Source organism: Zalophus californianus, chromosome 2 (assembly GCF_009762305.2).
Source record: "Zalophus californianus isolate mZalCal1 chromosome 2, mZalCal1.pri.v2, whole genome shotgun sequence".
Classification (NCBI taxonomy): domain Eukaryota; kingdom Metazoa; phylum Chordata; class Mammalia; order Carnivora; family Otariidae; genus Zalophus; species Zalophus californianus.
In genome coordinates, this window is record NC_045596.1 from 21,169,394 (window position 1) to 21,181,501 (window position 12,108).

Below are 12,108 nucleotides of genomic sequence, written 5' to 3' on the forward strand. Positions count from 1 at the left end.
TCTCTGTAATTAGAGATTTTCTTAAATATTCTTACCACATTATGTTTTATTTAATATTGACAAGTGCAGATGGCACATTAATTTTAATTAATGTGTAATTAAAATACTAAGATTATCAGAACACTCGTTTGATAAATAAAACTTTTACCTCCTTAGTTTTGTTTTGTTTTTAATATCCAACTGCAGGAAAGAACTAAATAGACTAACTTGGCTGGTCACATCTCACTAGCCTTGGCAGAAAGCTCTGATAAACTGGAATAAACTCTGTTAGAATATCTGAGCATATCCAATTTATTGTGTCCAAACCAGACTACTGAAACCTTCCTCAAATCTGAGGTCTTCCCTATCTCTGTAAGTAACTCCATCCTTTGGGTTGCTGAGGCTAGAAGAAACCTTGAAGTCACCATTGCCTCTTACGTTTTTCCCTCCAACTCCACCATCCAGTGTGAGCAGATGTTGTCATTTTGTTTTTAAAATATATGCATGTTTTCATCACGTGACATCCACTGCTTTCACTCTGGTGTAAGGCTCTGTCCTCTCTACCTCCATAGTCACAGTGGCCACCTAAGCTTCTTCCCTTCTGCCTTACCATCTTTCTCTGCTCACCAGCCAGACTCCTGCTGAGCTTTCTTGGCTCAGGTGTTGCTCTTCCTCAACTCAAAATTTAGAATAAAAAGCTGAAGGCCTGGGGCGGCTGGGTGGCCAAGTCGTTAAATGTCTGCCTTCGTTTGGCTTAGGTCATGATCCCCCGAATCAGGCTCTCTGCTCGGCAGGAAGCCTGCTTCTCTCTCTCCCACTCACCCTGCTTGTGTTCCCTCTCTCACTGTGTCTGTCTCTTCAAATAAATAAATAAAATCTTAAAAAAGAAAATTAAAAAAAAAAGCTGAAGACCTTCATGCTTAGTGGTGTCCCCAAGAACATGTGCGTGCACACCCCCACCCACACTCACACATTGTCCTAACGTCTCATTTAGTATCCTCCTGCAGTCTCTGTGTTCTAGTCACGCTGGTCTCCTGCTTCAGGATCCTCGAACTTGCTGTTTATTTCCTTCGGGTGGAATCCTCCTTTCATTACCTCCTTCAGATCTTGGCTCAAGTATTACCTCAGCGAGGACTCATTTAGAATTGCACCCCATCTCCTGTCTTCCTTGTCCTCTCCTTCAACGTTTCTCTTCATAGTGGTTTACCCCACCATATGAAATTCTTAATTACTGTGTTAACTCTGCCAAGGATTTTGGTGTGATTTGTGCACTGAAGTGTCCTCAGTGCTTAAAAAAGGGCTGCCACATTGTAGTTGTTCAAATATTTGTTAAGCTAATGAATTTGTCAGGAAAGGAGAGAATGCTTGAAGGCATGAATTAGAGCCACGGACTGGATCATTGCCCACATAATTGGAATAAACGTTAAGTGTGAATTTTTTTTTAAACAAACAAATCATAAGTACTTCTTGAACATTAAATTAAAACATTCCTAGGAAAGTGTTTTGTTTTGATTCTAGAATTGTGGCGGTAGCAGATATTGAGCTTCCAAAGTCAGTAAATGTTTATGCATCCTTAGGCGGACAGTATTCTGGATGCTTTCACATACAATATGCATTATTACTGCAGTTTTATGCTGGTATTAGCCACAGAGAGATTGTGATTGTTGAGAAGTTACATGTTCAGTAAGTTTCTAACCTGTGATTCCTGACTCCCAAGTCCAGAACTTGATCAGCACATTTTTGTATCACTCATGATGACATACTCTTTTAAGTCACCAAAATTTACATTTTATTTTAAACAAAAAGAGACCTAAGCAACTAAGCTGAAGGAGAAATAATAGAAACTCAGTTCACCCATAAACACTTTTATAAATATGTATATACATAAAAAGTACAAAGAAAGTAGAGGTAAACTTGATTCAGTCTCTTTAGCAGTTCTTAGTTCTGGACTGGAAAGAAACTTCTGTTGATTTGCTTGTTTTGAATAAATGTATAGTAGGGTTTATGAGCTGATTTACTTTACTACTACTGCTCTTCCTTCTCTAACATCCTTTACTCAGCACGTTTTTTCCATTTTTTAAAATTTTAAGTTCAGTTAGTTAACATGTAATGTATTTTTGGTTTCAGAGGTAGAGGTCAGTGATTCATCAGTCTTCTATAACATCCAGTGTTCATTACATCAGGTGCCCTCCTTAATGTCCATCACCCAGTTACCACATCCCTCCAGCAACCCTGTTTGTTTCCTATGATTAAGAGTCTCTTATGGCTTATCTCCCTCTCTGGTTTCATCTTGTTTTATTTTTTTCCTCTCTTCCCCTATGATCCCCTGTTTTGCTTCTTAAATTCCACGCATCAGTGAGATCATATGATAATTGTCTTTCTCTGATTGACTTACTTCACTTGGCATAACACCCTCTAGTTCCATCCACATTGGGTGCAAATGGCAAGATTTCTTTCTTGTTTTTTTGGTGCTGAGCACTCAGCACTTTTGAACTACTGGTTTTTCATGTCCCTCTCCACTTTCCCCACCCTCTTACCTTTGGTCTCACGGACAGGTAACAACATGCTAACACCAATCTGTTTGAAAAAGACTAGTTGTAGGTGTGTGTATGCCTGCGTGTGTGTATTTATGTTTAAATTATACCTCTGTATACTGTGCCATCTAGAATTCTAGCAAAAATATGGGGAAATATCGTGGTTGAACCCCTGGGTGTTTGCTACTTTAAGAGTAGCAGCAGTATCAGGCGCTTTGATAGAAGTTTTTATCAGTGTTACTGAAGGTTAAGATATACATTTTAAGAAAAGAGTTTTCCCAGTTGGGAGTTCCTCAAAAGTAAAATTAGCTGAATATTCCAACTTTCAGAATTGCTAGATCACAAGTGCCTTAGTTATTGAGCCATGTTGATCTTGAGTTTAGTCTCTTCGTTACAGGTTCTGATGCCCCCTTGTCCCTAACTGGAAAAGGAATTACGGTTTTACTATCAGGATGGGAATCAGAATAGTTTATTATTCTTAGGAACATTCTTTGAAAATTACTCAATCAGATTTAGCTTTAGATTTATATTCCTTTTTAGCATTGCCAAAACCTAGAGTTGAAATTCCTGGAATATGTGATTTTCATACTTTTGATAATAGCGGTGATTAATTTTCTGTCATTATATAACAACACTGTTTTCAAGTATTTGGTTGACAAACTTGTTTAAAATTCAAGTGTCCATAGAACACATCGTGTAAATTATGTTATCTAATTTAAAAGACTTTATTTCATCAATTCAGTATTTTTAAACATTTTTTATAGATACTAAATCTATGAGGATTTATATAAAAATACCAACTTGGCTCACATGTCTTACATTGTAGGCACTGACAATATTTAAAAAATTTTTCACTTCTAGTCTCACCTGTTTCATTTTTTCTCTCCTTTATTCTTCTATTAGCATGTGATGTTAAAGTCTTATTTCACACACTGCTCCTGCAGTTTAGGGGTGTGGGAGGGTGGGGCAAAATAGCATGTGAAGAAGTCCGGAGACCTGAAACACCATGGGGTGTTCTGAGGACTGTGTTAAGTTCCAGTGTGGCTAGAACATACGTTGTCTTTGTATGGGTAGAAGGAGACCAGAAGCTGGATCAGGAAAAGACCCTGTGGGAATGCAGTTCTCCAGCTAAATACAAGCCCAGCAACCTGTATTCTTTCATACCTTTCTTAATGTTGTGCTCTTCTGTTGCCCAAATTTAATTTCTTCAAGAGTAAGTCTACCTAGGTATATGTTAAAAGCTGGCAAATTTCTGTATCACCTTTTAACGATCTCTTAAATCATTTCTGTTGAAATTTCTGGTGGTTTAAGAGTAAAGAGTAGAATTTAGAAAGAATAAAACAAAAATATGTGACAGATCAAAGACTTTTATGGAGTGTCTTCTGACCTTAGATTCTTGATTTAATGGGTAAATATTCTTGCCCCGTGTTTAGGAACATAAAGTTGAAGGACAAAAATAAAGGAGAACTTAGGAGTCCATGGTTTAGAAAGTGACTTGCTAGTTGTCATGAAATCAGTTTAGTGGGTTACAACTAGCATTTAAGTAATTTATGACAGAATAGGATACAGTTATATCTACCAGAGTGTGTATCAGGTTGTTAATGTAAAAATCTACTTTTGGTTATGGTAAGCAAAGTTTGAAAAACTCTATTTAATATTTGTATATGCTTTAAGCGTTTCTGTCTGTATTTTAAAGACAGTATCCATTCATTTACTCAGGTATTTGAGAACCCACTGCTTCTTTCTCCCTCCCATCTGCCATTCATTGGGTCACCACTGTGTGCCAGATACTGTTCTAAAGCCTTTACATGTATTAACTCATTGTTTTCTTCCATTACATGGATGTTATTTTTATCCCAGTTTTTCAAAAGGAGAAGCTAAGGTGCCTAGTGATTATTAACTTGCCTGAAATGGCATAGCTGCTAAGTTGTGAATCTGGGATTCAGTTCAAAACCGGGCAGTCTTTTCTTCAGAGCCCTTTTTTCTAACTACCAAGTTTTAAATAGTTACCTATGTAAAGACACCTTTCTCAAGGCACTGTGGTAAGTGCTGGAGGTACATCTGAAATGGTTCTTGATCTCATGGAACTTAGATATTTATAAATATATTTACTATCTTCTATGTTTGTTAAAATACATAAATACATACAGACATACATAATGTGGGAAAACACTATATATGGTTAAGTAACCATATATAACTAGCATATTACCATGTTTCACATTTCAATATTATTGACTATAATTTCCATTGTATGGATATGCCATAATTTATTCTTGTGTTGTCGGAAAGAAATTCCTAGTCCTTTCTTAGTAATAATATTGAATGCATTCGTTATTGTCATTTCAGATTACTATGTGAGGCTGTTTATAAAAGCATAAAAATTTCAAGTTACTGGTATCGGTTTCTAATTTTCTAAAGTTTTTTTTAAGATTGATTGATTTATTTGTTTGACAGAGAGACACAGCGAGAGAGGGAACACAAGCAGGGGGAACAGGAGAGGGAGAAGCAGGCTTCCTGCCAAGCAGGGAGCCCGATGTGGGGCTCGATCCCAGGACCCTGGGACCATGACCTGAGCCGAAGGCAGACGCTTAACGACTGAGCCACCCAGGCGCCCCTAATTTTCTAAAGTTTATGCTCCTGCTAAAGCAGTAGTGCTGATCTACCTTCAGAAGCATTATATGTTAAATATTCAGTAGTTACAAACAAAACAAAATTCAGTAGTCAAAAATGGTGTTCTATGTTAAACTGTCTTCTTTCAAAATCTGTTTTTAATGTTGTCATTGTAGCATGTATAAACCATTCCTAAATATTTTCTTTCATTCACTCAAATATTCATGTGCCTACTATGTTTTAGAGCATATCACGAACTTTCTTCTTTTAGTTGTCAATCGTGTATCCAAAATGGGGTGTATAACGTTTTCACGTACTTAGATCATTGTGGCCTAGTGTGTTCCAGGTTTTTGCCTCTCTTTCTCTCTCTCTCTCTCCCCCCCGTCTCTCATGAATAAATAAATAAAATCTTTAAAAAAAAATAAAAAACAAAAAAAATAAAAACTTTATCTGGAAGATAAAGACAGCAGCTACCCTCTTGGACATAGCATAGTTGAAGGAGGCTGTAACCACTTGCACGGAAACGTATTTGTCTCTTTTATAAGAAGTGAAATGTTTTGTAGACAGATGCATAGTCTTTAATACACACTAGTTTTGAAATTAAAAGGTATGTGGCTGGGCATCAGAATTTCTGATGGGCATTCTTATTATCCACTGAGATATTAATGTTTACAAAATGAGTTATACGGAAGGGTTAATGCTATTACTGATGAAGATAGTTTTTAAAAGACGCTTTAGGTTTTTTATGGTAACAGTTTGACTCTTAAATGTAATAATTCCGCAAGACTTTGTTTCAGCAATTTAAAAAAACGGTTTGAGTCATCTAACTTGTTACCAAACAGTGGCATGCAGTGTGGATGCATGGTTTCCATTCAAATTTGAAGTTGCTTAGGAGTTTCCTGTCCCTTAATTTGGGGGATTTTTTTTCAGTGCTTTTTGTTTCTCTTTTAGTTTAATAATGTTTTGAAGCACTGAAGGAAGCTGTCCATCTGCTTTTGTTGTTGTTGTTCCATTTTATTTTGTTTGTATTTTTAATTAGGGATAACCTGACTGAATGACCTCACCTTCCTCAGCAAATAAATTTCTCTTCCCATGAGGCTAATAGCCTGCTCGTAGCAGTTTATGGGACGGGGCCCAATTGGAAAAATGTGGCCGTATACCTTTTTTTTTTTTTTTTTTTTGAGTAGATTCCACACCCAACATGGGCTTGAGCTCATGACCCTGAGATCAAGAGTCACAGGCTCTACCGACTGAGCCCGCCAGGCCACCCCGGCAGTGTACCCTACCCCGGCAGTGTACCCTCTTAAGGAAAATACTTTTCATGCTTATTTTTGTTTGGTCACCTAAAATTTATATTGATAACTGCTGTGATTTTCAAGTCCTCTTTAAAAGATCTCCAAATACATCACTTCATGAAAATACTAGATGTCATTTGTAGGAATCAAATGGAGTTTCTGAATGGAGTTTCTGATTTTAGTGATTATATGTGAATCCTAATTTTTAGTGGCTTTGCTAAATGTTTATACAGTCTTGTTTTACAAATTCATTTACATACATTGACTAGATTTTGAGTGAGACATATTTGTAAAATTTAATTATTGTTATATCAGCCAGGTTGAAAAACAAACATAATTGTTGGACTTGATTTCTTCTGGAAGATAGATTGGTATAGCAGATTACTTCAATCTCTCTGATCCTCGATGTCCTCGCTGTAAAAGGAGGCAGGCACCCTGTCAGCCTTAGGAGTGATAGATCAGGATGAAATAACATGAAATGCTCAGCACAGTTTATGGCATAGTGTCAATAAGTGTTAGCCTCAGTACCACCCCTTTCCCCAACAGTATTCTGCGACAAAATTGTAGTACAAAAGTGCTGATGCGGGGCACCTGGGTGGCTCAGTCGTTGTCTGCCTTCGGCTCAGGTCATGATCCCAGGGTCCTGGGATCGAGCCCCGCATCGAGTCCCCTGCTCGGTGGGAAGCCTGCTTCTCCCTCTCCCACTCCCCCTGCTTGTGTTCCTTCTCTTGCTTTGTCTCTCTGTGTCAAATAAATAAATAAAATCTTTTTTTTAAAAAAGTGCTGATGTTCTGGCTAGAAGATCTAGATTTAAGTCCTAGTTCTTTTACTGCCTGCTTTCTTGGATCAGTCACTTGACCACAGAGTGTTTGTTTTCTCTTCTATAAAATGAGGTTCTGAAAATTAAATGATGTAATGAGCAAGTGCTTCAGATCTAGGCTTTTTTCTTTATTATCTAGCCTATTTATTATAACTTGCTTTATTTCCCAATAGTTGACATAAATTTTTTTGTGCAAGGGGGAGGAGCTGTACTTCAGAACATTAACCTAGTAGTTGGGTGGATGACGCATTTATTTGGAGGAGCAGAGTATAGGAGGCAATGCCAGTGTCTTTCCAGGTAGTTGTAGCACATACAGACCCAGTGAGAGGCTTCAGGCTGAAGTGGGAAGGGCCGGGGGTTGCACTGAGTGGTAAAACAATCAGTTTAAAAAAGATAGCTGTGGCTGTAGTGATTTCACTGGACCAGGTCTCTTGATGCTGTTTTTCATTAGTTTCTTTCCACCTCCTCTAGTAGAGTTCTTTCCTATATGCGATCCTGCCACTATTATCAGCTTTCTGAAGAGTGACCTACATTTTGTAATCTGCATTCCCCACAACTGCAATGAATCTAAATCTCAGAAATATGTAATTTTCTGACACTGGACTATAAAAGGTTTTCATCAAACAGGAAATGGTTCCACTTTCTCCTTAGGACATACTTTTTAGCTCTAGCTGGGAAATTTGTCATTTTCCATTTCTTGCCTGTTAACTTGACACAAGCTGTTCCACAGGCCCAGAGTATAACAGACCTCTCCCAGTGACTTTTTTTTCCCCTTTGGGAGCCCTTTTTATGGCTTGCTTTTATTAAAAATTTCCTGATCGGTCATCCTAAGGTAATTTTAATTGCTTTATGACAAATATATGTGATAGCTGATATCAATACGATATTGATAATTTAGTTTTCTTTGTGTAGCTTGAGTATTCCTTCTGTAAGTATTATAGAGTGCCAAACTTCAGGCAAAAGTAGAGTGAATTCTTAGATTTAAAATGTGACATACAAACGTCTTATCCTATTATTTTAATAATGAAATGTTTTAAATGTTCTTATATAACAAAGGTGGGTTGGAGTGAGGAGGAAAGGGGGACAGACAACCTGCCAAGGCAGTCACAGAGCCCCGGTACAACTTGATTGTTAGCTATTATTGTTCATTGATACGTGCGTACTCTTAATGGAAGTAAGCTTCAAACACGGGAGCTCCATGGAATTTCAATTTAATGACTTCCATGGAATTTAAAATGATTCCATAATTAAAATGGGGCAGGGCCCTCTGCTGTGTTTATTAATGAGTTCCCTTTTGTGCAGGGGTGTGGGTGATTTCCAGCTCTCATGCAACACAGAATACAGTAGGTGGTCAGTCAGAGGCACCTGCCAAGTGTTCAGACCTGTCTTTTAGGTCCTTTTCATTTCTTCAGAAGAACTGAAGAATCTGTTGGGGCAAAGAGATTTGTGGGGTTTTGATGGATCGCCATAAAGCAAAAGCTGTCACTCTGACCGCTAAGCATGTACCCCTCATTCATCTGAGGGTTCACATTAAAAGTGACAGGGTGACGTAGTAGCAGCCTCTCTGGTTTTCTTAGTCATGGCAGCAGTTAACAGTGCACGTAACACACCAACACTCAAGTCCTTATTTTTTGTTTTTGTTTTTAAGTCATTGAAATTATGAGACTATCATTCAGATGGAAGCATTGTAGTTCTTCGGAACCATTATGATCTCAAAAGGAAAGGAGAATGATACAGATACACTGGCTGAGGTGTTTTGAGGTGCATCGAAGTGTTCCAAGCTGTGACTTACCTTAACATGTTCTTGAAGTACCATGGCGTGGATTAAAAGGTATGCTTTAGAAATCTCCCAGTGACCCCAGGGTCATGGATAGAATGAACGCTCATGATTCTGTATTTAATTATCACAATTAAATTTTTAAGAAATTTTAATATTTAGATTGTAGATGTGGTATGGATTTATGGTAATAGTACTTTTTCTTTTGTTAAAAAAACCCCATGTATCATAAGCTTGATGAGCGATTTCTCCCTCCCTTCCTCCCCCCACTCCCTTTGAGATATGGTTATAGAAGACACTGGGGTAGATATTTTCCCTGGATTTTAATAGTAATGGGCTGTAATTTCTTTCACCAGATAGTTTAGGTATTAGTCATGTATTGGTCTGTAATTAGCTTTGTGGTTTACATCATAGACTAGTTTCTTTGCAGTGCTGTCATTTCGTGGCCTGAATAGGAAATAGATAAATGCTTTAGTTGGAGCCTTAATTTGACCAAATAAAATAATTCTTATGTGGACCATTTATAGTTCGTGCTCGTTTTTGTCTTTTACGAAGAATTTTTCCTGAGAGGAAAATGCATGGCTCCTTATTAACAGTGATTGTTGTTGCTTCACTAATTGTATGTATGTAATTAATCATTTATGTGTTTGTGGTATGTAGTCCCCCTGTTATTTGTGGTTGCTAATAGTGGTAATTCTTGGTTTCATATTACCACTTAACTGTCAAAAATTAAGGTTTTTATGTTCGTACATTTTATTTGACTGATGTAGTCAAATTATTTGGAAACCTCCTAATTTTGTACTGTGTACTTGCTACTAAATGTTTTCCTATGGATGGTGGAAGTGAATGAACCCAGGAAGAATGCAGAGTTTATTAATGTTACATTAGGTTCAGAATTCTTTATCTTTTAGGTAATAAAGAAAAATATGTTGGGAAGGTAATGGTTTAAATCATGGATAGATAAATTTAATAGAAATACACTAGTGCAATCTAATTTTTATCGTTTCGGCTATCTTAACGTTAAGATCCTTTTGTACATCAGCAGTTAAATTCTAAATGAAATTTAGTTATTAAACCTAAGACAAAACTGCTTTATATTAAATTCCAGTCTATAATGATAGTGATCTAATCAAGTTTCTAGGTAAAGTAGGCTGCTTATTAACCAAGGCAATAATTCACTTCAACCAGGTATTTTATGTCTGATGGCACCCAGTAGTGTCTACTCTCCAAAAAAAGATCTTTTCTGACATAATGGGTTGGAGATGATATTCGATACATTGTTTACAAAATGTAATTCTCTATAATATTTGCTACTTTAACTTAAAAAATCTTTTTTGGGGGGTAGCACTTGGGAATCTGTTTTGTTTTAACTCCACTGAGGATTCTTGATGTACAGCCAGGGTTGAGAACTCATGTGGGGAAGAGTTCATAGAATTTATAACTTAGTGGTTAAGAGCTTAGACTTGGGGTCCAGCTGACCTGTGTTTCAGATCTAACACTTAATTTTATTATTTTGACAGGTTGTAAAAATGATCTGGAAAAAAAGTTTAAATTTGTATCTTAAAAATATAGTAACATAAGTATATACATACATAATTTATGTTAATGTATTTTATATGTGTGTATATAAAATACCCATATGTGTCTCTGTATAAATATCTACCTGTATCAATAAATTAAACACACAGTGCTGGGTAGGAAGCCAGTGTTAGACTAACAGTGGTGATGATGATTAAATATCCGACCAAGAACCTGGTTTTTTTGGAGGGGGTGGAGAAGGGGGGGTACTATTACATTTTTTTCTTACCTTGAGTCTTACACATTCTCATATGATCTTCCTAGAGCTAAATAAACAATCACTATTTGATGTTTTCAGTTCTTTGGGCTTTTTCTCATCAGTTAAAGGTGGCCGCTAGAGACCTGTAATTTCTCTATGGTCCTCTTACCCAGCTAGGTTGATTTGTGTGTCTCTAAAGCTATGTTTTTCAAATTGCAGGTTTCAACCCACTCATTAGTGGGTCAAGAAATCGATTTAGTGGGTTATGACCAGCATTAAGACAACATATTAGAATAGAAAATAAAATACCAGGTGCACTGAATGTAGAAAAGAGTATTTTTAAAAAATACTTTTGTTTCAAGTTTCAGTTTTTTTAATTTTTTATTTTTTTTAAAGATTTTATTTATTTATTCATGAGAGACAGGGAGAGAGAGAGAGGCAGAGGCAAAGGGAGAAGCAGACTCCCTGCTGAGCAGGGAGCCCAATGCGGAACTCGATCCCTGAGCCGAAAGCAGGCGCTTAACCATCTGAGCCACCCAGGCTCCCTGTTTCAAGCTTTTAAAATGCAGAAATAAACAAAATATATACCCATTTATGTGTATGTTGATTGGATTGTTTTACTACCACTAAGTATATGCCTACCATAGTCACAGATGTCCCTCACAGGTGCTGTTAGTTCTGTCTTTTTTTGCCTTGCTAAGAAGTGACCAGGATAGGTTCCAGTTTGTGGCTTGTAATGGTATGCCATGCTCTATATCACCTTCAAGGATCACCCTACCATCCTTTTCGTTTGAAGTGAAGGTTATTACCGGAGAGTATCTAAGGAGTAGAGGAGAATAGGAGAACGTAATAACAGCTTTTGAGTGGCATTAATCAAGGCTGTTTTATCAAGTAGTGTTCTAGTATACTGCCCTGTGGCATACATCCTGGTGTTTATCATCGATAGATCCGTGTCTTCAAACTGCCAGTGGCAGCACATTCTGGAGTCAAATTTAGTAAGTTGTTGCCTTTCTCCCCTAATTAAATGAAACAGAAAAGAATGGAATAGCAAATGTCATGATTATATCCCACAATATGGTTTTATAAACCTTTTGTTTCAGGAGCATGTATATGTGCTGAATTGCAGAAACCCAAGTTCTGGTAATGATCATCTGAGAAACAATATGAAACTCAGTCTTATAAATCAGGTTGCCAAACTGACCTCAGTCAGAAAAGACTTCAGATACCTAAAGCAGGAATGTCAGCCCAGTAGTCTTACCTCTGATGGTAGGTTATAATTAATTAGACATGAGACCTTGTTTTTGTTTTTTGTT

General features: G+C 37.1%; 1 protein-coding gene across 6 annotated transcripts in view; it reads left to right on the forward strand.

The window, feature by feature from the left end:
- The window catches only part of RBPJ (recombination signal binding protein for immunoglobulin kappa J region), a 225,233-nt gene that overhangs the window by 139,931 nt on the left and 73,194 nt on the right, over positions 1-12,108 (forward strand). For 3 of the 6 annotated variants that reach the window (XM_027598381.2, XM_027598380.2, XM_027598384.2), the window contains exon 2: positions 8,890-9,072. The exons of the other annotated variants lie outside the window; for them this stretch is intronic. Coding sequence is in view for 1 of the 3 variants with exons in the window: in XM_027598384.2 (XP_027454185.1) it covers positions 9,056-9,072 (17 nt within the window). In the remaining 2 variants the exon portion in view is untranslated. The remainder of the gene's footprint in view (positions 1-8,889; positions 9,073-12,108) is intronic. 6 annotated transcript variants of the gene reach the window in all.